Genomic DNA, 27,760 nt, shown 5'->3' on the forward strand with positions numbered 1-27,760 from the left:
GGTTGCTTGGTCGGATTCCCTGACTGAAAATATTGATACCCTTGACAGGGACAGTATTTTATTGACTATAGAGCATTTAAAGGATGCATTTCTATATATGCGAGATGCACAGAGGGATATTTGCACTCTGGCATCAAGAGTAAGTGCGATGTCCATATCTACCAGAAGATGTTTATGGACACGACAGTGGTCAGGTGATGCAGATTCCAAACGGCACATGGAAGTATTGCCGTATAAAGGGGAGGAGTTATTTGGGGTCGGTCCATCGGACCTGGTGGCCACGGCAACAGCTGGAAAATCCACCTTTTTTTTTTTTTTACCCCAAGTCACATCTCAGCAGAAAAAGACACCGTCTTTTCAGCCTCAGTCCTTTCGTCCCCATAAGGGCAAGCAGGCAAAAGGCCAGTCATATCTGCCCAGGGATAGAGGAAAGGAAAGAAGACTGCAGCAGGCAGCCCATTCCCAGGAACAGAAGCCCTCCACCGCTTTTGCCAAGTCCTCAGCATGACGCTGGGGCCGTACAAGCGGACTCAGGTGCGGTGGGGGGTCGTCTCAAGAGTTTCAGCGCGCAGTGGGCTCACTCGCAAGTGGACCCCTGGATCCTACAAGTAGTATCCCAGGGGTACAGATTGGAAATTCGAGACGTCTCCCCCTCGCAGGTTCCTGAAGTCTGCTTTACCAACGTCTCCCTCCGACAGGGAGGCAGTATTGGAAACAATTCACAAGCTGTATTCCCAGCAGGTGATAATCAAAGTACCCCTCCTACAACAAGGAAAGGGGTATTATTCCACACTATATTGTGGTACTGAAGCCAGACGGCTCGGTGAGACCTATTCTAAATCTGAAATATTTGAACACTTACATATAAAGGTTCAAATCAAGATGGAGTCACTCAGAGCAGTGATAGCGAACCAGGAAGAAGGGGACTATATGGTGTCCCTGGACATCAAGGATGCTTACCTCCATGTCCCAATTTGCCCTTCTCACCAAGGGTACCTCAGGTTCGTGGTACAAAACTGTCACTATCAGTTTCAGACGCTGCCGTTTGGATTGTCCACGGCACCCCGGGTCTTTACCAAGGTAATGGCCGAAATGATGATTCTTCTTCAAAGAAAAGGCGTCTTAATTATCCCTTACTTGGACGATCTCCTGATAAGGGCAAGGTCCAGAGAACAGTTGGAGGTCGGAGTAGCACTATCTCAAGTACTTCTACGACAGCACGGGTGGATTCTAAATATTCCAAAATCGCAGCTGTCTCCGACGACACGTCTGCTGTTCCTAGGGATGATTCTGGACACAGTCCAGAAAAAGGTGTTTCTCCCGGAGGAGAAAGCCAGGGAGTTATCTGAGCTAGTCAGGAACCTCCTAAAACCAGGAAAAGTGTCAGTGCATCATTGCACAAGGGTCCTGGGAAAAATGGTGGCTTCTTACGAAGCGATTCCATTCGGCAGATTTCACGCAAGAACTTTTCAGTGGGATCTGCTGGAAAAATGGTCCGGATCGCATCTTCAGATGCATCAGCGGATAACCCTGTCTCCAAGGACAAGGGTGTCTCTTCTGTGGTGGCTGCAGAGTGCTCATCTACTAAAGGGCCACAGATTCGGCATTCAGGACTGGGTCCTGGTGACCACGGATGCCAGCCTGAAAGGCTGGGGAGCAGTCACACAAGGAAAAAATTTCCAGGGAGTGTGATCAAGTCTGGAGACTTCTCTCCACATAAATATACTGGAGCTAAGAGCAATTTACAATGCTCTAAGCTTAGCAAGACCTCTGCTTCAAGGTCAGCCGGTATTGATCCAGTGGGACAACATCACGGCAGTCGCCCACGTAAACAGACAGGGCGGCACAAGAAGCAGGAGGGCAATGGCAGAAACTGCAAGGATTCTTCGCTGGGCGGAAAATCATGTGATAGCACTGTCAGCAGTGTTCATTCCGGGAGTGGACAACTGGGAAGCAGACTTCCTCAGCACGACCTCCACCCGGGAGAGTGGGGACTTCATCGGGAAGTCTTCCACATGATTGTGAACCGTTGGGAAAGACCAAAGGTGGACATGATGGCGTCCCGCCTGAACAAAAAACTGGACAGGTATTGCGCCAGGTCAAGAGACCCTCAGGCAATAGCTGTGGACGTTCTGGTAACACCGTGGGTGTACCAGTCGGTGTATGTGTTCACTCCTCTGCTTCTCATACCTAAGGTACTGAGAATTACAAGACGTAGAGGAGTAAGAACTATACTCGTGGCTCCGGATTGGCCAAGAAGGACTTGGTACCCGGAACTTCAAGAGATGCTCACAGAGGACTCATGGCCTCTGCCGCTAAGAAGGGACTTGCTTCAGCAAGTACCATGTCTGTTCCAAGACTTACCGCGGCTGCGTTTGACGGCATGGCGGTTGAACGCCGGATCCGAAGGGAAAAAGGCATTCCGGAAGAGGTCATTCCTACCCTGGTCAAAGCCAGGAAGGAGGTGACCGCACAACATTATCACCACATGTGGCGAAAATATGTTGCGTGGTGTGAGGCCAGGAAGGCCCCACGAAGAAATTTCAACTCGGTCGATTCCTGCATTTCCTGCAAACAGGAGTGTCTATGGACCTCAAATTGGGGTCCATTAAGGTTCAAATTTCGGCCCTGTCGATTTTCTTCCAGAAAGAATTGGCTTCAGTTCCTGAAGTCCAGAAGTTTGTCAAGGGAGTACTGCATATACAACCCCCTTTTGTGCCTCCAGTGGCACTGTGGGATCTCAACGTAGTTCTGGGATTCCTCAAATCACATTGGTTTAAACCGCTCAAATCTGTGGATTTGAAATATCTCACATGGAAAGTGACCATGATGTTGGCCCTGGCCTCGGCCAGGCGAGTGTCAGAATTGGCGGCTTTGTCTCACAAAAGCCCATATCTGATTGTCCATTCGGACAGGGCAGAGCTGCGGACTCGTCCCCAGTTTCTCCCTAAGGTGGTGTCAGCGTTTCACCTGAACCAGCTTATTGTGGTACCTGCGGCTACTAGGGACTTGGAGGACTCCAAGTTGCTAGATGTTGTCAGGGCCCTGAAAATATAGGTTTCCAGGACGGCTGGAGTCAGGAAAACTGACTTGCTGTTATCCTGTATGCACCCAACAAACTGGGTGCTCTTGCTTCTAAGCAGACGATTGCTAGTTGGATGTGTAGTACAATTCAGCTTGCACATTCTGTGGCAGGCCTGCCACAGCCAAAATATGTAAATGCCCATTCCACAAGGAAGGTGGGCTCATCTTGGGCGGCTGCCCGAGGGGTCTCGGCTTTACAACTTTGCCGAGCTGCTACTTGGTCAGGGGCACACCCTGGCTGAGGAGGACCTGGAGTTCTCTCACTCGGTGCTGCAGAGTCATCCGCACTCTCCCGCCCGTTTGGGAGCTTTGGTATAATCCCCATGGTCCTGACGGAGTCCCCAGCATCCACTTAGGACGTCAGAGAAAATAAGAATTTACTTACCGATAATTCTATTTCTCGTAGTCCGTAGTGGATGCTGGGCGCCCATCCCAAGTGCGGATTGTCTGCAATACTTGTACATAGTTATTGTTACAGAAATCGGGTTATTATTGTTGTGAGCCATCTTTTCAGAGGCTCCGCTGTTATCATGCTGTTAACTGGGTTCAGATCACAGGTTGTACAGTGTGATTGGTGTGGCTGGTATGAGTCTTACCCGGGATTCAAAATCCTTCCTTATTGTGTATGCTCGTCCGGGCACAGTATCCTAACTGAGGCTTGGAGGAGGGTCATAGGGGGAGGAGCCAGTGCACACCACCTGATCCTAAAGCTTTTACTTTTGTGCCCTGTCTCCTGCGGAGCCGCTATTCCCCATGGTCCTGACGGAGTCCCCAGCATCCACTACGGACTACGAGAAATAGAATTATCGGTAAGTAAATTCTTATTTTTTTTAATCCAATTTCCATTTTGATAAAAAAAAATACAGAATACAGTCAATGGAAGTGCTAAAGAGATCATTGGAAATTCCATAGAATTTCCTGTTAAACTCCATTATAATCTGATCTAGCTGTGGGCATATTAGTAAATTACCAACCATTGTCCTCTCCAGTTAGGTTTTGCATCAGTATAACAGCCAGGCAAGACCTAATGGCTGCCAGTATTATGGTGTTCTCCTCTTGTCATAGCCACATAGCTATTACCTAAGTCGTGATGTGCTATTTCTTCTTATTCTTAACCCAAAATGTTCTACCCTGTCTTCATAAACTGGGTCTCTCATACTAAAAACTGAGGCTCAATCTCCACTTCTCTTCTTGCAGAGATCAACAATACACCTCCATGGACAGCTTCTCTATCTTCCCATCTCATCCCTCAGTATGCTCTTGCAGTTCTCCGTTCCAACTTATGGCCTGGAGCATACACCATTGCCAGCTCTAAGTACGTTATCGGATACCTCCAGTTTTCTGAAATTCTAGTGTTTGCTCCTTTTATATTTTGTCCAATTAATAAATCATAAGAGGTGAGTGTTGGAGAACAGGTGAATAATCATGTTGAGGCATATTACAGGTTGAAGGTCTCAAGCCCATAATGGCCACATCTGGACATGACCCAACTATTGTTCATCTGGAGATATACAGACATACATCCTACTTTCATTAATTTCTGTTTAATGTGCTTAGTGCATGTGAGCTGGGATGGGGCTTTTCTTCTGGAGGGGTTAGGGGGAGAGAGATGAGAGAGAGATAGGGTTTGAGGAACAGAGATGGGAGAGAGAAATGGAGTGAGATGGAACAAAGATGAGTGTGTGAGAGAAACTGAGGAAGGGAAGAATAAGATGAGGGAAAGATGAATAATGGGAGACAGACAGAAGGGACAGAGGGGAGGGACAGAGATGAGAGATAGAAATTCATATGGGAAAAAGAGAACAATGAGATGGAGAAGAGGAAAGAGAAGAAAAATCTGAAACAACGGGCACGATAACTAGTGACCTTCGAAATGATGCGTCCAAAATACTAGTTTAACATAAACGTATGTAGACATGTCTAGATCTGTGAAATAGATTTTGATTGGAAAATACATTGAACATGGCAGATACATTTTTTATTTCCAATTCTTATATTGAAAGCGGTCCAGATTTACATTGTAGAGCCGACAGTTACCTGAGCTTTAAATTCCAAATCTGCTTATGATGGCCCAATGACACAACAGTGGAGGGAGGTGCAGAATTCTTAGTCCCCATACAGCATCAATCCCCAAAATCAGTCATTAAGCTGTTATGTTGTTTTAGGTAATGTTAGATACTCTGTGTTGGACAGTGTACCTACCACATGAACCAATTCAGTTTTTAATTTGGAAAATGAGTGCTATATATATATATATTTTTTTTAAATTGTTTATTTAATTTTCAGGTTATAAGGGATAACATTAACCCCCCACAACACGTGGGGAGAGCATATCCATAAAGCAACATTATACATAGAGCAGAAATATAACCTTAAGAAAGAGGTCATAGGGTTCCCATAATAAAAGACATTACATTGATAATAAAAGGAAATAAAGATAAAATATACATCGGGAGTAACAGAGGCAAACCGATGAAATAGGAACCCAGGAATAATCTCGTGACTGTACCAGGAAAGAGAGGAAGGATAAAGAAAAGGCAAGGGAGGAGAAAAGAAGAGAAGGAAAAGACGGGGAAGGTATAGAGTAGAGGGAGAAAAGACAGAGTTGGAGGGTCCGCCAGTGCGTCTCCTTATCTAGCAAATGCCACTCGGAGCGCTAGTGCAAAATAGAAGGTAACATTTGAGATACACGAAAAGGTAATATTAAGAACGGTCCCATGTCTACCCGATAGGTTAGGAGATTACAAAAGTCACAGTAGGAGGGCCACAGAACCCTCAGGGGAGCGTATTCTACGGGTGGGAGCTTGAGATTCGAACCATAATTCCCAAATCAAAAGAAACTGGAAAGATCTGTTATGGAGGTATGCAGTGATTTTTTCCATGCTTGCGAAGTACCATACTTTATCAATGACCCGCTTAATAGGGGGGGCCTCCCTCTGTTTCCAGTGGAGGGCAATTGAGCATCGAGCAGCATTTAAGATCTGCGTTAGTAGTTTACCGGAGCTTGGAGGTATGTTAACAATGGGGAGGCCCAGCAGAAAAGACCAAGGGTCTTTAGATACCTGGGTATGGAGCACTGTACTTATCAGGTGCGCGACTGAGTCCCAAAATAGCGCGATCTTAGGACACGTCCACCAGATGTGGAGGAAAGAGCCGAGGCCGCCGCAACCTCTCCAGCACGTGGGCGAAGAGGAAGGAAACATTTTATGGAGTCTAGAGGGGACTAAATACCACCTGTATAATATTTTGTAGGCGTTTTCCTTTACTAGGGTTGAGATGGAAGATTTTGCGGCAGCAGTGAAGACGTCCGACCAATCGTGGTCAGCAGGCAGTGGTCCTAGGTCCCGTTCCCACTGAAGTACAAAAGCCGGGGTCGTCAACCGATCCCGCTCCTGAAGAAGGGAGTATAGTAGGGAAATAATTCCTCGGGCGAGCGGTTTATGATAGCAATAAGACTCCAGAGTGGATAAAGGTTGGAACGGGGAAGAATTCGATAGAGAAGAGACAAAGTGTCTTATCTGGAAATAGGTAAAGGGGTTCGCTTCCGGGAAATTATATTTTGTCATGATATCCGATAGAGGCGGGCAGGCGCCCTTCGACAGTACATCCAGAACAAAGCGGATATTCCTTTCCGACCATAGACGAGAGCGAGTCCGAGAATGACCCGGGGCGAAAGAAGGGTTATCCCATAGGGGGGTAAGCGAAGAGGGGGATGACAGCAGGTGGAAGCGACGAGTGCAGTAGTCCCATATCTGGCAAGAGAATTCCAGCACAGGGTGCATTTGCAAATGAGGAGATCTAGATTTGGGGGAGGATAAGAGTAAGGACGACAAGGACATAGTGTGGCCCAGTGCAGATTCCAGTTGGAGCCATCGGACATTCTGAGCAGGGGCGAACCAAGCAACAGCTTGGCTAAGATGAGTGGCCAGGTAGTAAAGGCGGATATCCGGGAAACCTCGACCGCCATCCTGTACTGGTTTGCGTAGAGTGGAGAAACCTATCCTAGGGACCTTATTTCTCCAGACAAAGCGGACAAACCAAGAGTGAACTTGTGCCAAGACAGAGTCCGGAACTTTCACAGGCAGCGTCTGAAACATATAAAGTAGGCGGGGGATAATATTCATTTTCAGAGCTATGATACGACCCAGCCAGGATATAATCAAGGACTGCCATTTATGGAGATCGGCCTTAATGTTTATAAGCAGGGGGGAGAATTTCTCCCCATACAGATCTCCGTAGCGGCGCGTAATAAAGATCCCCAGGTATCGGATTTTAGAAGCACACCAAGAAAATTTAAAGTTGGATTGCATGCGGGACAGGTGGTTAGGAGGAACGTGGAAGGGGAGAGCTTCCGTTCTAGACCAATTAACTTTATAACCCGATATATGTCCATACTCAGAAGGTTGAAAAGGTTCGGCAGAGAAGTGTGCGGTGAGGAAAGCGAGAGGAGGACATCATCTGCAAACAGGGAGATCTTGTAAACGGAGCCCCCCACCTCCAGCCCCCCAATATCGGCCGAGGCCCGGATACGGGCTGCTAACGGTTCTATCACCAAGGAGAAAGAAATGCTCTGCGCACCAAAAATCACTTTGAATTGATTGATTGATTAATTAAGTGCAGTCTAGCAAGGAGAATGATTGACTCAATGAAACTTGACCTTTTTTATAGTGAAAAATATTTTATAAAACAGTTAATGACACAAAACAAAGTAAATAAGACAAACAATACATATATATATATATATATAGCAGTATAAAAACCGGAGGTATTTCACCTCTTGCAAGTGTAAATAGAAACACTGTATCTAACTTTTATAAACGTGCTGTTTAAACAGCATACACTGTATCTAAAATGCAGATCGGATATCTTAAGTGAAAGAGGCTCTATACAAAGAGCAACAATCGATTCTAACACTGGCGTCCCAGTGTGGAATCAAATAAAATGTCCACAGATGGCTCCACAATAAAATTATTAGAAGCAAAGCAAGTAATAATAGTTACCCTCGTGCTGATTCCTGAGATGTAATGCAGAGTCCTGTATGCATTTGCACGGGGAGAATGTAAAGATTGGTAGTTGCTGCCACAATGGTAATTAAAAGACAGACTTGTTGGAATATTTATTCTCTGTAATAATAGCCGTCAGTTGACCGTCAGATGATGACATGTAGGGAGTTTCCCAGCAAGGGACCTGATCCGTATGGCTATCGGTAACAGCATGGAACGGCAAAACCGCTGATGGCTGGCGCCGCACTGGTGTCACAGCGGAGATCCGTCTATATCCAGCTTGTCGCAGCGGGATTCTGATGTAGAAGTGCCGTTAGCAGCTGGACTCCCTTTAACCTCACTGCGGAGGTATAATTACTGTAGGTCACTTGGCTTAGATGTGGACGGAACCGGAATAGCAGGACCGAGATGGTAGGAGCCCGTCTGTGGAGTAACTGATATCCACTGCACTGCACTCGTAGAAAGGGGCGTCAACGCGTTTCGTCTCCTAGCAACGGAGACTTCCTCAAGACGAGGAAGGACGTCTTGAGGAAGTCTCCGTTGCTAGGAGACGAAACGCGTTGACGCCCCTTTCTACGAGTGCAGTGCAGTGGATATCAGTTACTCCACAGACGGGCTCCTACCATCTCGGTCCTGCTATTCCGGTTCCGTCCACATCTAAGCCAAGTGACCTACAGTAATTATACCTCCGCAGTGAGGTTAAAGGGAGTCCAGCTGCTAACGGCACTTCTACATCAGAATCCCGCTGCGACAAGCTGGATATAGACGGATCTCCGCTGTGACACCAGTGCGGCGCCAGCCATCAGCGGTTTTGCCGTTCCATGCTGTTACCGATAGCCATACGGATCAGGTCCCTTGCTGGGAAACTCCCTACATGTCATCATCTGACGGTCAACTGACGGCTATTATTACGGAGAATAAATATTCCAACAAGTCTGTCTTTTAATTACCATTGTGGCAGCAACTACCAATCTTTACATTCTCCCCGTGCAAATGCATACAGGACTCTGCATTACATCTCAGGAATCAGCACGAGGGTAACTATTATTACTTGCTTTGCTTCTAATAATTTTATTGTGGAGCCATCTGTGGACATTTTATTTGATTCCACACTGGGACGCCAGTGTTAGAATCGATTGTTGCTCTTTGTATAGAGCCTCTTTCACTTAAGATATCCGATCTGCATTTTAGATACAGTGTATGCTGTTTAAACAGCACGTTTATAAAAGTTAGATACAGTGTTTCTATTTACACTTGCAAGAGGTGAAATACCTCCGGTTTTTATACTGCTATATATATATATATATATGTATTGTTTGTCTTATTTACTTTGTTTTGTGTCATTAACTGTTTTATAAAATATTTTTCACTATAAAAAAGGTCAAGTTTCATTGAGTCAATCATTCTCCTTGCTAGACTGCACTTAATTAATCAATCAATCAATTCAAAGTGATTTTTGGTGCGCAGAGCATTTCTTTCTCCTTTGTATTTCAATTAGTTGTTCAGCCTAACCAGCTGTTTTTGCTCAGCAGCCCTAGAGATCACAATTTTCACTGATTACCATCTGGTAAATTACTACCATACATTATTTTAGCGCCAGATATATATACAGTTTGAGATTTATCTCTAGCTGTAGGTATATATAAGTTTTCACGCTAGGTTCTATCACCAAAGCAAAGATCAGGGGCGAGAGTGGGCAGCCCTATATATATATATATTTTGTATATTTAAGTATGTAAAACATTATTGTCCACAAAGACTTTTAAGCTTACAACGCAGATTCTGCTGAAGTGAATGAAAAGGTTTCTATAGTAATTTAAGTACATTAAGGATGTTTCATTGATCTGGAAGGTTTTCCTAAATTATCTGAAAGATTAAAGAGTCCACTTAAGAGCATTCTTTAGAATATGTTTTTTTGGGTTTAGCATTATCCTTCATTAAGTAGAAGTAGTGTCACAATTATATAAATTATTTATCTGACGTAGTTCATACAAACTACATTCATGTAACTGTCAATTACCTTAGATAACAAAACAACTGAAGATGACTCAATTTCAGTTGTAAATTGCTGCAGTTAATGTCTATCCAAGGTAGGGTTCCACAAATAAGAGATCAACTGCATATAAATAATATATGAATATACTAATAAACCATGATTATGTGAAAATACCTTAACATTTATTATACACATACACTTTTAAAGCATACACACACAGCCAGAAATAATACAAACATGAATAATTGCAGAATAATTAGTTCTCAAAAATACATAATGAATAATTATTTCATATTTAATAAATTATTTCCAAAAGTATACTGCATAGTCCCAAAACTGAGCAGTAAAAGAAAATTTTCTAAAATTTGATATAAAACACTTACTTTGCTTTAGTAATTAAATCCTATGACGATCCATAAATAAAGCAGTAGATGTAAACACCATGTAGGGAGAAAAAAATCCATTCTCAGATTAACAGATAATTAGCAAGTAGCTCATAACATTCTTGAAAATGAAAATAGGATTTTAATACCTACCGGTAAATCCTTTTCTCTGACGTCCTAAGTGGATGCTGGGGACTCCGTCAGGACCATGGGGAATAGCGGCTCCGCAGGAGACAGGGCACAAAAGTAAAAGCTTTAGGATCAGGTGGTGTGCACTGGCTCCTCCCCCTATGACCCTCCTCCAAGCCTCAGTTAGGTTTTTGTGCCCGGCAGAGAAGGGTGCAATCTAGGTGGCTCTCCTAAAGAGCTGCTTAGAGTAAAAGTTTTGTTAGGTTTTTTATTTTCAGTGAGTCCTGCTGGCAACAGGCTCACTGCAACGAGGGACTTAGGGGAGAAGAAGTGAACTCACCTGCGTGCAGGATGGATTGGCTTCTTAGGCTACTGGACACTAGCTCCAGAGGGACGATCACAGGTACAGCCTGGATGGGTCACCGGAGCCGCGCCGCCGACCCCCTTGCAGATGCTGAAGAGAGAAGAGGTCCAGAAATCGGCGGCTGAAGACTTCTCAGTCTTCATGAGGTAGCGCACAGCACTGCAGCTGTGCGCCATTGCTCTCAGCACACTTCACACCAACGGTCACTGAGGGTGCAGGGCGCTTGGGGGGGCGCCCTGGGCAGCAATGAAAGTACCTATGCTGGCTAAAAATACATCACATATAGCCCCTGGGGCTATATGGATGTATTTAACCCCTGCCAGGTTGTCAGAAAAACGGGAAAAGAAGCCCGCCGAAAAGAGGGCGGGGCCTATTCTCCTCAGCACACAGCGCCATTTTCCTACACAGCTCCGCTGCTAGGAAGGCTCCCAGGCTCTCCCCTGCACTGCACTACAGAAACAGGGTTAAAACAGAGAGGGGGGGCACTTATTTGGCGATATTATTATATATTAAGATGCTACAAGGGAAAACACTTATATAAGGTTGTCCCTGTATAATATAGCGTTTTGGTGTGTGCTGGCAAACTCTCCCTCTGTCTCCCCAAAGGGCTAGTGGGGTCCTGTCCTCTATCAGAGCATTCCCTGTGTGTGTGCTGTGTGTCGGTACGTGTGTGTCGACATGTATGAGGACGATGTTGGTGAGGAGGCGGAGCAATTGCCTGTAATGGTGATGTCACTCTCTAGGGAGTCGACACCGGAATGGATGGCTTATTTAGGGAATTACGTGATAATGTCAACACGCTGCAAGGTCGGTTGACGACATGAGACGGCCGGCAAACCAATTAGTACCTGTCCAGGCGTCTCAAACACCGTCAGGGGCTTTAAAACGCCCATTTACCTCAGTCGGTCGACACAGACACAGACACGGACACTGACTCCAGTGTCGACGGTGAAGAAACAAACGTATTTTCCATTTGGGCCACACGTTACATGTTAAGGGCAATGAAGGAGGTGTTACATATTTCTGATACTACAAGTACCACAAAAGAGGGTATTATGTGGGGTGTGAAAAAACTACCTGTAGTTTTTCCTGAATCAGATAAATTAAATGAAGTGTGTGATGATGCGTGGGTTTCCCCCGATAGAAAATTATTGGCGTTATACCCTTTCCCGCCAGAAGTTAGGGCGCGTTGGGAAACACCCCTTAGGGTGGATAAGGCGCTCACACGCTTATCAAAACAAGTGGCGTTACCGTCTCCAGATACGGCCGCCCTCAAGGAGCCAGCTGATAGGAGGCTGGAAAATATCCTAAAAAGTATATACACACATACTGGTGTTATACTGCGACCAGCGATCGCCTCAGCCTGGATGTGCAGCGCTGGGGTGGCTTGGTCGGATTCCCTGACTGAAAATATTGATACCCTTGACAGGGACAGTATTTTATTGACTATAGAGCATTTAAAGGATGCATTTCTATATATGCGAGATGCACAGAGGGATATTTGCACTCTGGCATCAAGAGTAAGTGCGATGTCCATATCTGCCAGAAGATGTTTATGGACACGACAGTGGTCAGGTGATGCAGATTCCAAACGGCACATGGAAGTATTGCCGTATAAAGGGGAGGAGTTATTTGGGGTCGGTCCATCGGACCTGGTGGCCACGGCAACAGCTGGAAAATCCACCTTTTCTACCCCAAGTCACATCTCAGCAGAAAAAGACACCGTCTTTTCAGCCTCAGTCCTTTCGTCCCCATAAGGGCAAGCAGGCAAAAGGCCAGTCATATCTGCCCAGGGATAGAGGAAAGGGAAGAAGACTGCAGCAGGCAGCCCATTCCCAGGAACAGAAGCCCTCCACCGCTTTTGCCAAGTCCTCAGCATGACGCTGGGGCCGTACAGGACTCAGGTGCGGTGGGGGGTCGTCTCAAGAGTTTCAGCGCGCAGTGGGCTCACTCGCAAGTGGACCCCTGGATCCTACAAGTAGTATCCCAGGGGTACAGATTGGAAATTCGAGACGTCTCCCCCTCGCAGGTTCCTGAAGTCTGCTTTACCAACGTCTCCCTCCGACAGGGAGGCAGTATTGGAAACAATTCACAAGCTGTATTCCCAGCAGGTGATAATCAAAGTACCCCTCCTACAACAAGGAAAGGGGTATTATTCCACACTATATTGTGGTACTGAAGCCAGACGGCTCGGTGAGACCTATTCTAAATCTGAAATATTTGAACACTTACATACAAAGGTTCAAATCAAGATGGAGTCACTCAGAGCAGTGATAGCGAACCAGGAAGAAGGGGACTATATGGTGTCCCTGGACATCAAGGATGCTTACCTCCATGTCCCAATTTGCCCTTCTCACCAAGGGTACCTCAGGTTCGTGGTACAAAACTGTCACTATCAGTTTCAGACGCTGCCGTTTGGATTGTCCACGGCACCCCGGGTCTTTACCAAGGTAATGGCCGAAATGATGATTCTTCTTCAAAGAAAAGGCGTCTTAATTATCCCTTACTTGGACGATCTCCTGATAAGGGCAAGGTCCAGAGAACAGTTGGAGGTCGGAGTAGCACTATCTCAAGTAGTTCTACGACAGCACGTGTGGATTCTAAATATTCCAAAATCGCAGCTGTCTCCGACGACACGTCTGCTGTTCCTAGGGATGATTCTGGACACAGTCCAGAAAAAGGTGTTTCTCCCGGAGGAGAAAGCCAGGGAGTTATCCGAGCTAGTCAGGAACCTCCTAAAACCATTAAAAGTGTCAGTGCATCATTGCACAAGGGTCCTGGGAAAAATGGTGGCTTCTTACGAAGCGATTCCATTCGGCAGATTTCACGCAAGAACTTTTCAGTGGGATCTGCTGGAAAAATGGTCCGGATCGCATCTTCAGATGCATCAGCGGATAACCCTGTCTCCAAGGACAAGGGTGTCTCTTCTGTGGTGGCTGCAGAGTGCTCATCTACTAAAGGGCCACAGATTCGGCATTCAGGACTGGGTCCTGGTGACCACGGATGCCAGCCTGAAAGGCTGGGGAGCAGTCACACAAGGAAAAAATTTCCAGGGAGTGTGATCAAGTCTGGAGACTTCTCTCCACATAAATGTACTGGAGCTAAGAGCAATTTACAATGCTCTAAGCTTAGCAAGACCTCTGCTTCAAGGTCAGCCGGTATTGATCCAGTGGGACAACATCACGGCAGTCGCCCACGTAAACAGACAGGGCGGCACAAGAAGCAGGAGGGCAATGGCAGAAACTGCAAGGATTCTTCGCTGGGCGGAAAATCATGTGATAGCACTGTCAGCAGTGTTCATTCCGGGAGTGGACAACTGGGAAGCAGACTTCCTCAGCACGACCTCCACCCGGGAGAGTGGGGACTTCATCGGGAAGTCTTCCACATGATTGTGAACCGTTGGGAAAGACCAAAGGTGGACATGATGGCGTCCCGCCTGAACAAAAAACTGGACAGGTATTGCGCCAGGTCAAGAGACCCTCAGGCAATAGCTGTGGACGTTCTGGTAACACCGTGGGTGTACCAGTCGGTGTATGTGTTCCCTCCTCTGCTTCTCATACCTAAGGTACTGAGAATTATAAGACGTAGAGGAGTAAGAACTATACTCGTGGCTCCGGATTGGCCAAGAAGGACTTGGTACCCGGAACTTCAAGAGATGCTCACAGAGGACTCATGGCCTCTGCCGCTAAGAAGGGACTTGCTTCAGCAAGTACCATGTCTGTTCCAAGACTTACCGCGGCTGCGTTTGACGGCATGGCGGTTGAACGCCGGATCCTAAGGGAAAAAGGCATTCCGGAAGAGGTCATTCCTACCCTGGTCAAAGCCAGGAAGGAGGTGACCGCACAACATTATCACCACATGTGGCGAAAATATGTTGCGTGGTGTGAGGCCAGGAAGGCCCCACGAAGAAATTTCAACTCAGTCGATTCCTGCATTTCCTGCAAACAGGAGTGTCTATGGGCCTCAAATTGGGGTCCATTAAGGTTCAAATTTCGGCCCTGTCGATTTTCTTCCAGAAAGAATTGGCTTCAGTTCCTGAAGTCCAGAAGTTTGTCAAGGGAGTACTGCATATACAACCCCCTTTTGTGCCTCCAGTGGCACTGTGGGATCTCAACGTAGTTCTGGGATTCCTCAAATCACATTGGTTTAAACCGCTCAAATCTGTGGATTTGAAATATCTCACATGGAAAGTGACCATGTTGTTGGCCCTGGCCTCGGCCAGGCGAGTGTCAGAATTGGCGGCTTTGTCTCACAAAAGCCCATATCTGATTGTCCATTCGGACAGGGCAGAGCTGCGGACTCGTCCCCAGTTTCTCCCTAAGGTGGTGTCAGCGTTTCACCTGAACCAGCTTATTGTGGTACCTGCGGCTACTAGGGACTTGGAGGACTCCAAGTTGCTAGATGTTGTCAGGGCCCTGAAAATATAGGTTTCAAAGGACGGCTGGAGTCAGGAAAACTGACTTGCTGTTATCCTGTATGCACCCAACAAACTGGGTGCTCTTGCTTCTAAGCAGACGATTGCTAGTTGGATGTGTAGTACAATTCAGCTTGCACATTCTGTGGCAGGCCTGCCACAGCCAAAATATGTAAATGCCCATTCCACAAGGAAGGTGGGCTCATCTTGGGCGGCTGCCCGAGGGGTCTCGGCTTTACAACTTTGCCGAGCTGCTACTTGGTCAGGGGCACACCCTGGCTGAGGAGGACCTGGAGTTCTCTCACTCGGTGCTGCAGAGTCATCCGCACTCTCCCGCCCGTTTGGGAGCTTTGGTATAATCCCCATGGTCCTGACGGAGTCCCCAGCATCCACTTAGGACGTCAGAGAAAATAAGAATTTACTTACCGATAATTCTATTTCTCGTAGTCCGTAGTGGATGCTGGGCGCCCATCCCAAGTGCGGATTGTCTGCAATACTTGTACATAGTTATTGTTACAAAAATCGGGTTATTATTGTTGTGAGCCATCTTTTCAGAGGCTCCGCTGTTATCATGCTGTTAACTGGGTTCAGATCACAGGTTGTACAGTGTGATTGGTGTGGCTGGTAGGAGTCTTACCCGGGATTCAAAATCCTTCCTTATTGTGTACGCTCGTCCGGGCACAGTATCCTAACTGAGGCTTGGAGGAGGGTCATAGGGGGAGGAGCCAGTGCACACCACCTGATCCTAAAGCTTTTACTTTTGTGCCCTGTCTCCTGCGGAGCCGCTATTCCCCATGGTCCTGACGGAGTCCCCAGCATCCACTACGGACTACGAGAAATAGAATTATCGGTAAGTAAATTCTTATTTTCTCTTAGTCCGTAGAGGATGCTGGGGACACTTCAAGAACCATGGGGTATAGACGGGATCCACAGGAGACATGGGCACTTTAAGACTTTAAAAGGGGTGTGAACTGGCTCCTCCCTCTTTGCCCCTCCTCCAGACTCCAGTTATAGGAACTGAGCCCAGGGAGACGGACATTTCGAGGAAAAAGGATTTATTTTGATTTAAACTAAGGTGAGATACATACCAGCTCACACCTCAAATATGCCGTACAACATGGCATTTAACCCAACGCATGCAACGGCATGAATAACGACAGCAACAGGCTGACTATAAACGCAACACAACACGTGTGTAACCATAACCAACAACTGCAGATACAGTACGCACTGGGACGGGCGCCCAGCATCCTCTACGGACTAAGAGAAAAGGATTTACCGGTAGGTATTAAAATCCTATTTTCCCCTACGTCCTAGAGGATGCTGGGGACACTTCAAGAACCATGGGGTTTATACCAAAGCTCAAGAACGGGCGGGAGAGTGCGGATGACTCTGCAGCACCGATTGACCAAACAAGAGGTCCTCCTTAGCCAGGGTATCAAACTTGTAAAACTTTGCAAAAGTGTTTGAACCCGACCAAGTAGCTGCTCAGCAAAGCTGTAATGCCGAGACCCCCCGGGCAGCCGCCCAGGACGAGCCCACCTTTCTGGTAGAATGGGCCTTCACCGATTTCGGTAACGGCAATCCAGCCGTAGAATGAGCTTGCTGAATCGTATTACAGATCCAGCGTGCAATAGTCTGCTTGGAAGCAGGAGCCCCAATCTTGTTGGGATCGTACAGGACAAACAGAGCCTCCTTTTTCCTAATCTGAGCCGTTCTGGCTACATAAATTTTCAAAGCTCTGACCACATCCAGAAACTTCGATTCCACTAAGGCGTCAGTAGCCACTGGCACCACAATAGGCTGGTTCATGTGAAACGATGACACCACTTTTGGCAGAAATTGCTGACGAGTTCTCACTCCGCTCTATCTTCATGGAAGATCAAATAGGGGCTCTTGTGAGACAAAGCTGCCAAATCAGACACCCGCCTTGCAGAGGCCAAGGCCAACAGTAGAAAATGGAGAAAATGGCCCAGCTGAAATTCTTCCGAAGGAGCCTTCTTGGATTCACACCAAGACACATATTTTCTCCAAATACGGTGATAATGTTTCGTCGTTACTTCTTTTCTAGCCTGAAGAAGAGTGGGAATGACTTCACTGGGAATACCCTTTTGGGCTAGGATCCAGCGTTCAACCTCCAAGCCGTCAAACGAAGCCGCGGTAAGTCTTGGTACACGCACGACCCCTGCTGTAACAGATCCTCTCGTAGAGGAAGAGGCCAGGGATCTCCGATGACCAATTTTTGAAGATCTGGATACCAGGCCCTCCTTGGCCAGTCTGGAACAATGAGGATTGCATGAACCCTTGTTCTTCTTATGATCTTTATCACTTTTGGACTGAGTGGAATCGGAAGGAACACATATACCGAGTGAAACACCCACGGTGTCACTAGGGCGTCCACAGCTATTGCTTGAGGGTCCCTCGACCTGGAACAATATCTCGGAAGTTTCTTGTTGATGCGAGACACCATCATGTCTATTTGAGGAATTCCCCAACGACTTGTCACTTCTGCAAAGACCTCTTGATGAAGGCCCCACTCTCCTGGATGGAGATCGTGTCTGCTGAGGAAGTCTGCTTCCCAGTTGTCCACACCTGGAATGAAGACCGCTGACAGAGCGCTTACATGTCTTTCCGCCCAGCGGAAAACTTTTGTGGCCTCTGCCATTGCCGCTCTGCTCTTCGTTCTGCCCTGGCAGTACGCCACTGCCGTTATGTTGTCCGACTGACTTTAGACAGGTAGATCGCGAAGAAGATGTTCCGCTTGTAGAAGGCCGTTGTAAATGGCCCTTAATTCCAGAATGTTTATGTGTAGACAAGCTTCATGGCTTGACCATTTTCCCTGGAAATTTTTCCCCTGTGTGACCGCACCCCAGCCTCGGAGACTCGCAACCGTGGTCAAAGGGATCCAGTCCTGGATCCCGAACCTGCGCCCCTCTAGGAGGTGAGAGCTGTGCAGCCACCACAGGAGTGAGATTCTGGTTTTGGAAGACAGGATTATCTGTCGGTGCATGTGCAGATGGGACCCGGACCACTTGTCCAACAGATCCCACTGAAACACTCTGGCATGGAACCTGCCAAACTGAATGGCCTCGTAGGCCGCCACCATCTTCCCCAGCAATCGAGTGCATTGATGGATTGACACTCTCGCCGGCTTCAGAATTTGTTTGACCAGACTCTGAATTTCCATAGCCTTCTCTTCTGGAAGAAAAACTCTCTGTAATTCTGTGTCCAGAATCATTCCCAAAAACGACAGTCGTTTCGTCTGACTTAACTGTGACTTTGGCAAGTTCAGGAGCCAACCATGTTGTTCAGAACTGTCATGGAAATCGTAATGCTCTGCAGTAATCGGTCCCTGGATCTCGCTTTTATCAGGAGATCGTCCAAGTACAGGATAATTGTGACTCCTTGCTTGCGCAGGAGAACCATCATCTCCGCCATAACTTTGGTGAAAATCCTCGGAGCCGTGGATAGACCAAACGGCAACGTCTGAAATTGGTAATGACAATCCTGAATCGCAAACCTCAGGTAAGCCTGATGTGGATGATATATGGGGACGTGTAAGTAGGCATCCTTTATGTCGACCGACACCATAAAATCCCCTTCCTCCAGACTGGAGATCACTGCTCGGAGAGATTCCATCTTGAATTTTCGCAGATAGAAATTGAGGGATTTTAGGTTCAGAATTGGTCTGACCGAGCCGTCCGGCTTCGGGACCACGAAGAGGCTCGAATAAAAACCTTCTCCCTATTGTGATGGGGCACCTTAACAATGACTTGATTTTGACACCACTTTTGTATCGCATCGCATACTACTTCCCTGTCCGGAAGATAAGCTGGTAAGGCTGATTTGAAAAATCGCAGAGGGGGGACGTCTTGAAACTCCAGTTTGTACCCTTGGGACACTATTTCTAACACCCATGGGTCTAGGGCCGAACGAACCCAGAACTGACTGAAGAGTTGGAGACGTGCCCCCACCGGTGTGGACTCCCGCAGAGGAGTCCCAGCGTCATGCGGTGGATTTGGCAAAAGCCGGAGAGGACTTCTGCTCTTGGGAACCTGCCACAGCCGGTGACCTTTTTCCCTTTCCTCTTACTTTAGAAGCAAGGAAGGAAGACCCTAGTCCTTTTTTGTATTTATTGTGCCGAAAGGACTGCATCTGATAGTGGTGCGTTTTCTTTTGTTGTGCAGGAACATAAGGTAAAAATGATGACTTACCCGCGGTAGCCGTAGATACCAGGTCAGCGAGGCCGTCACCAAACAAGACACCACCTTTATATGGCGGAGACTCCATAACCTTCTTAGAGTCAGCATCAGCATTCCATTGATGAATCCACAATGCTCTTCTAGCTGAAACTGCCATGGCATTGGCCCTTGATCGCAAAAGGCCAATGTCTTTCGCAGCTTCCTTTAGGTAGGCTGCAGCGTCCTTGATATAACCCAGTGTCAAAAGAATGCTATCCCTATCCAGGGTATCTATCTCAGATGACAAGTTATCTGCCCACTTTTCAATAGCGCTACTCACCCATGCCGAAGCAACGGCAGGTCTGAGCAGCGTACCTGTAGTGACATAAATGGATTTCAATGTATTTTCCTGCTTACGATCCGCAGGTTCCTTTAGGGCTGCCACGTCAGGGGACGGAAGCAGCACCTTTTTGGACAGTCGTGACAGAGCCTTGTCCACTCCCACTTTTCCCTAACCCCAGAGGGGAACGGATATGCCACCGGAATTCACTTGGGAATCTGAAACTTCTTGTCAGGATTTTCTCAAACCTTTTCAAAAAGCGAGTTCAGTTCATGAGAGGGAGGAAACGTTACCTCAGGTTTCTTTCCTTTATACATACAGACCCTTGTATCAGAAACAGCAGGATCCTCCGTGATATGTAACACGTCTTTTATCGCCACAATCATGTGCTCTTAGTCAGTTTAGGATTTAATCTGGCATCACTATAGTCGACACTGGAGTCAGAGTCCGTGTCGGTATCTGTATCTGCTATCTGGGTAAATGAACGCTTATGCGACCCCGAGGGGGTCTGGACCTGTGACAAAACATCCTCCACGGATTTTTTCCATGCCTGGTTCTGAGACTCAGATTTATCAAATCTCTTATTTAATAGAGCCACATTTGCATTCAAAGCACTCAACACATTTACCCAATCAGGAGTCGGCGGTGCCGACATGGTCACTCCCACAGCCGTTTCTGTCCCTAATCCAGCCTCCTCCTGGGAAGAGCACCCAGCCTCAGACATGCCGACACACGTGTACCGACACCCACAGACACACTGGGCATATAGGGGAAAGACCCACAGTAAAGCCTGTCAGAGAAACACAGAGGGAGTTTGCCAGCTCACAACCCAGTGCTTATCCCGGTTCTGAAAACCTTTATACAAAGCCTCAGACCTGTTAGCGCTTTTATAAATACATATATAGCACCAAAATAACTGTGCCCCCCCCCCCCCTGCTTTGCATCCTTTTACTTGATACAGCAGTGTAGAGGAAGGACCAGCGTCTCTGCAGCTCTGTGAAGAGAAAATGGCGCTGATGAGAGCTGTGAGGGCTAAGCCCCGCCCCCTTAATGGCGCGCTTCAGCCCCGCTCTTTTTTTAAATATTTATACTGGCGGGGCTTGGATTTAGTGCCTTGGCACTTAAAAACCACCTTGCCAGTCTTATATGAGGATTTTAATGCTGCCACGGGCCCCCCCCTCCCCTCCGCACCCTGTAGTGCCGCTGTGTGTGGGAGCATGGCGCGCAGCGCGGCCGCTCTGCGGTACCTCAAAGCCGTTACTGAAGTTTTCCGATCTTCTTCTACTCACCTGTCTTCTGACTTCTGGCTCTGCAAGGGGGGTGAAGGCGGGCTCCGGGAACGAGCATCTAGGCGTACCTAGCGTTCAGACCCTCAGGAGCTAATGGTGTCCTGTAGCCAAAGTAGCAGAGCCTTGAAACTCACAGAAGTAGGTCTTCTCTCCCCTCAGTCCCACGAAGCACGGAGCCTGTTGCCAGCAGGTCTCCCTGAAAATAATAAACCTAACAAAAGTCTTTTTTAGAGAAACTCAGTGTGCATCCAGTCTCACTGGGCACAGATTCTAAACTGGAGTCTGGAGGAGGGACATAGAGGGAGGAGCCAGTTCACACCCCCTTTAAAGTCTTAAAGTGCCCATGTCTCCTGCGGATCCCATCTATACCCCATGGTTCTTGAAGTGTCCCCAGCATCCTCTAGGACGTAGGAGAAATAGAGATATTAGCAAATGTGCATATCAAAAAGGGGAGTTGCCCTTTGGCAAATGGTGTGACCTCACAGAAAATGCCACCCCCACAAGCCACGCCTCCAAGTTTCAGCTTGCTGGGAGCATGCCCAGAGCTCTATGTGGCTGCAGGGCATGGCCTCAGTCCCTCTCCTCAATGAATAGATGCTGCATGGCATCTATAATTCACTGCTTGCTCTGCCAAGCAAAGCAGCGGGTTACATGGGGCTTGCCAACCCCCTTCACACACAAACACCCCCCTCCCCCCCCTCCCACACACACACACTTCCCCAACAACCACCAGTGGGATAGTGCCTGATAAGTGTGTCCTGTGCCACCAAAATCAGGACGGTTGGGAGTTACGCATACGTAGGTAGTCTATGTAAAAAGCCCCTGGGAGCTTTAAAAGGACTCTCAGTAAAACACTGCCAACTGGATCATCTTATTGGTCAAGTGACTGACCTTATTTCTAAAGACCTAGATTCCATATTGGATCACATGCCTGTTGGTAAAAGTATTTGTAAATATTCTATGGGTTTTTGACATCTGTACAAAGAATAAATATAAAATAAAAATGTTCTCATAGAAACTAGTAATCACAACTTTTTATTATGTCTTGCTTAACAGAATATCTTTGGGTAGTTCCCAGTTAATCAGTACTCTTTAGGGTGCCTCACACTTCAGAATGGTGGAACAGATATATAAATATGGTGTCGTCCTGTCCCTCAAATAAACTCAATAAAGGTCTCCAGACATCCTCCTAACTCATTCATATTGTGAACAGTCAAGAAATGCATAATTCATGAGGCATAGCATCATTATGTGTTTACTAAACGCCTTCCTTACAACAACTAACATTTCCTTTTGGTACATTCACAGAAAATTTGAAAACATTTACATTGGTTGGGGAGTAAAATACAGCCCTGAGGTATACAGCCCCCCTGCTCCTCCTCCACCCCAGTCGGAGTACCCAAGTGGACCAGAGATTAGTGAAGGTTTAGACCCTACAGTAGAGGAGGAACAAGCTCTGAAGGCCGCACAGGAAGAGGCTGCGGCTGCTGCAGAAGAGGCAGAGGAGGAAGAGGAAGAAGAAGAGGAAGAGGACGATGACTAATGCAGTTCCTTACTTTTTGTTTCTTTAAGTAATATATGAAATAAAGTTTTGTTTGTTTGAGAGTTGGCTGGCTGCACATGTGGTACACACATCTATAGAAGCGTGAAACACAAATATAACACAAGACAAAAAGACAAGGCGCTGCAAGTAAACAATCTCCCACACAGCACAACATGAGGTGACTCAATCAGGAAAGGTTTCATATGTAATACAATATCCAACAGTAGTGATAGACAAGTTGTTAAAGTTATGTAATCAAACTGATGTACATATACATAAAACAACACCAAAGAGCAGCAGGTGGAGAGCAGCCCGTCACATGTACAAGATCCATCTTCAGACGCTACATTCAAACACATCCTATATCTTATACCAGTAGGACACACTTTATGGTATTTATTTTAACATTCTCATACTAGTAACGCCTGTGGTTCATACTTAGGGGTAAATTTACTAAAGATTCTAAAAATTAAAAGTGGTGATGTTGCCCTTAAGAACCAATTAGATTCTGTCTATCATTTCTCTATTGCATCTTTGAAAATGATAGGCAGAATCTGATTGATTGCAATGGACAACATCACCACTTTTCATTTTTAGAACCTTTAGTAAATTTACCACTTAGGGGTATATGCAATTCCGGGCGAATTGTGGCACTTTTTCGCCCGTTTTTAAATTCGACACAATTCGACCGTCGAATTCCGGCAGGTGGGTGCCGGAATTCGACATATTCAATAAAAAACGAATTCGACAGTCCCGGTGTCGAAAAACGGCCGATTTGACGGATTTTGATTAGATTTTTAAAAATGTTTAAAAAACGGTAAAAAACCCGGAAAAAAATTGCGTGGGGTCCCCCCTCCTAAGCATAACCAGCCTCGGGTTCTTTGTGCCGGTCCTGGTTGCCAAAATACGGGAAAAAAAATGACGGGATCCCCCGTATTTAAACAACCAGCACCGGGCTCTGCGCCTGGTCCTGGTGCAAAAAATACGGGGGACAAAAAGAGTAGGGGTCCCCCGTATTTTTTGTACCAGCACCGGGCTCCACTAGCTGGACAGATAATGCCACAGCCGGGGGTCACTTTTATACAGCGCCCTGCGGCCGTGGCATTAAATACCCAACTAGTCACCCCTGGCCGGGGTACCCTGGAGGAGTGGGGACCCCTTCAATCAAGGGGTCCCCCCCCAGCCACCCAAGGGCCAGGGGTGAAGCCCGAGGCTGTCCCCCCATCCAAGGGCTGTGGATGGGGGGCTGATAGCCTTGTTGAAAATGTAAGAATATTGTTTTTTTCAGAAGAACTACAAGTCCCAGCATGCCACCCCCGCAAGCCGGTAATTGGAGAACCACAAGTACCAGCATGCGGGGGGGAAACGGGCCCGCTGGTACCTGTAGTTCTACTGCAAAAAAAATACCCAAATAAAAACAGGACACAGACACCGTGAAAGTATAACTTTATTACATACATGCCGACACACATACTTACCTATGTTGACACGCCGACTATGGCCACGTCTCCAATGTCGACGTCCGGGGTACCTGAAAATAAAATTATACTCACCTGATCCAGTGTCCGGTTCTTTTATTGTAATCCACGTACTTGGCAAAACAAAAAAACGCATTTACCCGAACCAGACGGACTGAAAGGGTAAACATGGGACCCCTTTCCCCGAATGCAAAGACCCCCCCGTGACTCCTGTCACAGAAAGGTCCCTTCAGCCAATCAGGAAGCGCCACTTCGTGGCACTCTCCTGATTGGCTTTGCGCGTCTGAGCTGGCAGACAGCGCATCGCACAGCTTCCTCCATTAGTTTCAATGGTGGGGTTACCCGCGGTGTCCTTTACAAGAGCTGTTCATGTCAATAAATGAGGAGACTTCACTGCCAGCCAAATTCTGTTTATTATAGCATTGGCAATGCTGGTCAAATTAAAAACATTTATAGATGTGTTTAAGATGCTTCCACAGAGACACATTTTAGGGTCTATAAGCAGTGGCAAATGCAGGATTTCTAGAGGGGGGTTTCCAAATGCAATCCACAATCTCCCACTCTGCAGAACATGGAATACCGTATTAATATTTAACACTATAGATTGCCTATAGTATTGGCTGTATCCTACCCACCCGTACTAAGATCTGATCAAAATAATGTTATCCCAATTTCTCTAACGTCCTAGTGGATGCTGGGGACTCCGTCAGGACCATGGGGATTAGCGGCTCCGCAGGAGACAGGGCACAAAAATAAAGCTTTAGGATCAGGTGGTGTGCACTGGCTCCTCCCCCTATGACCCTCCTCCAAGCCTCAGTTAGGTTTTTGTGCCCGTCCGAGCAGGGTGCAATCTAGGTGGCTCTCCTAAAGAGCTGCTTAGAAAAAGTTTTTTAGGTTTCTTATTTTCAGTGAGTCCTGCTGGCAACAGGCTCACTGCATCGAGGGACTTAGGGGAGAGAAGTGAACTCACCTGCGTGCAGGATGGATTGGCTTCTTAGGCTACTGGACACCATTAGCTCCAGAGGGAGTCGGAACACAGGTCTCGCCTTGGGGTTCGTCCCGGAGCCGCGCCGCCGACCCCCCTTGCAGATGCCGAAGATGGAAGAGGTCCAGAAGCAGGCGGCAGAAGACTTTTCAGTCTTCCTGAGGTAGCGCACAGCACTGCAGCTGTGCGCCATTGTTGTCAGCACACTTCACACAGCGGTCACGGAGGGTGCAGGGCGTTGGGGGGGCGCCCTGGGCAGCAATGTATAATACCTTTTTATGGCTAAAAATACATCACATATAGCCCTTGAGGCTATATGGATGTATTTAACCCCTGCCAGATCTCACAGACTCCAAAGAAGAGCCCGCCGAAAAAGGGGGCGGGGCTTATTCTCCTCAGCACACAGCGCCATTTTCCTGCTCAGCTCCGCTGTGAGGAAGGCTCCCAGGACTCTCCCCTGCACTGCACTACAGAAACAGGGTAAAACAGAGAGGGGGGGCATTTTTTTTTTGGCGATATTACTATATTTAAGCTGCTATAAGGATACAACACTTATATAGGGTTGTTCCCATATATATTATAGCGCTTGGGTGTGTGCTGGCAAACTCTCCCTCTGTCTCCCCAAAGGGCTAGTGGGGTCCTGTCTTCAATAGAGCATTCCCTGTGTGTCTGCTGGGTGTCGGTACGTGTGTGTCGACATGTATGGTGACGATGTTGGTGTGGAGCAGAGCAATTGCCGGTAATGGTGATGTCACCCCCTAGGGAGTCGACACCGGAATGGATGGCTTTGTTTATGGAATTACGTGATAATGTCAGCACATTACAAAAATCAGTTGACGACATGAGACGGCCGTCAAACCAGTTGGTACCTGCCCAGGCGTCTCAGACACCGTCAGGGGCTGTAAAACGCCCTTTACCTCAGTCGGTCGATACAGACCCAGACACGGACACTGAATCTAGTGTCGACGGTGAAGAAACAAACGTGTTTTCCAGTAGGGCCACACGTTATATGATCACGGCAATGAAGGAGACTTTGCATATCTCTGATACTACAAGTACCACAAAAAGGGGTATTATGTGGGGGGTGAAAAAACTACCTGTAGTTTTTCCTGAATCAGAGGAATTGAATGATGTATGTGATGAAGCGTGGGTTAACCCAGATAGAAAAGGGCTAATTTCTAAAAAGTTATTGGCATTATACCCTTTCCCGCCAGAGGGTAGGGCGCGCTGGGAAACACCCCCTAAGGTGGATAAGGCGCTCACACGCTTATCAAAACAAGTGGCGTTACCGTCTCCTGATACGGCCGCCCTCAAGGATCCAGCTGATAGGAGGCTGGAAACTACTCTAAAAAGTATATACACACATACTGGTGTTATACTGCGACCAGCCATCGCCTCAGCCTGGATGTGCAGTGCTGGAGTGGTCTGGTCGGATTCCCTGACTGAAAATATTGATACCCTGGATAGGGACAGTATTTTACAGACTTTAGAGCAATTAAAGGATGCTTTTCTTTATATGCGAGATGCTCAGAGGGATATTTGCACTCTGGCATCGAGAGTAAGTGCGATGTCCATATCTGCCAGAAGAAGTTTATGGACACGACAGTGGTCAGGTGATGCGGATTCCAAACGGCATATGGAAGTATTGCCGTATAAAGGGGAGGAATTATTTGGCGTCGGTCTATCGGATTTGGTGGCCACGGCAACTGCCGGGAAATCCACCTTTTTACCTCAGACCCCCTCCCAACAGAAAAAGACACCGTCTTTTCAGCCGCAGTCCTTTCGGTCCTATAAGAACAAGCGGGCAAAAGGACAGTCATATCTGCCCCGAGGCAGAGGAAAGGGTAAGAGAGGGCAGCAAGCAGCTCCTTCCCAGGAACAGAAGCCCTCCGCGGGTTCTGCAAAGCCCTCAGCATGACGCTGGGGCTTTACAAGCGGACTCAGGAGCGGTGGGGGGTCGACTCAAGAATTTCAGCGCGCAGTGGGCTTGCTCACAGGTGGACCCCTGGATCCTGCAGGTAGTATCTCAGGGTTACAGGTTGGAATTCGAGAAATCTCCCCCTCGCCGGTTCCTAAAGTCTGCTTTGCCAACGTCTCCCTCAGACAGGGCGACGGTATTGGAAGCCATTCACAAGCTGTTTTCTCAGCAGGTGATAGTCAAGGTACCCCTCCTACAACAGGGAAAGGGGTATTACTCCACGCTATTTGTGGTACCGAAGCCGGACGGCTCGGTAAGACCTATTCTAAATCTGAAATCTTTGAACCTGTACATACAAAAATTCAAGTTCAAGATGGAATCACTCAGAGCAGTGATAGCGAATCTGGAAGAAGGGGACTTTATGGTGTCCCTGGACATAAAAGATGCTTACCTGCATGTCCCAATTTGCCCTTCACATCAAGGGTACCTCAGGTTCGTGGTGCAAAACTGTCATTATCAGTTTCAGACGCTGCCGTTTGGATTGTCCACGGCACCTCGGGTCTTTACCAAGGTAATGGCCGAAATGATGATTCTTCTGCGAAGAAGAGGCGTATTAATTATCCCTTACTTGGACGATCTCCTGATAAGGGCAA

General features: G+C 47.2%; 1 protein-coding gene across 1 annotated transcript in view; it reads left to right on the forward strand.

Annotated features, from left to right (window-relative positions):
* RSPH6A (radial spoke head 6 homolog A) overlaps positions 1-24,283 on the forward strand; it is a 75,503-nt gene extending 51,220 nt beyond the window's left edge. Inside the window, exons 6-7 of the mRNA XM_063937611.1 lie at positions 4,282-4,399; positions 22,492-24,283. Coding sequence (XP_063793681.1) covers positions 4,282-4,399; positions 22,492-22,726 — 353 coding nt within the window. The 3' untranslated portion in view covers positions 22,727-24,283. The remainder of the gene's footprint in view (positions 1-4,281; positions 4,400-22,491) is intronic.
* The last annotated feature ends 3,477 nt before the right edge of the window (positions 24,284-27,760 follow it).

The sequence above is a fragment of the Pseudophryne corroboree genome, chromosome 8 (genome assembly GCF_028390025.1).
Source record: "Pseudophryne corroboree isolate aPseCor3 chromosome 8, aPseCor3.hap2, whole genome shotgun sequence".
Classification (NCBI taxonomy): Eukaryota; Metazoa; Chordata; class Amphibia; order Anura; family Myobatrachidae; genus Pseudophryne; species Pseudophryne corroboree.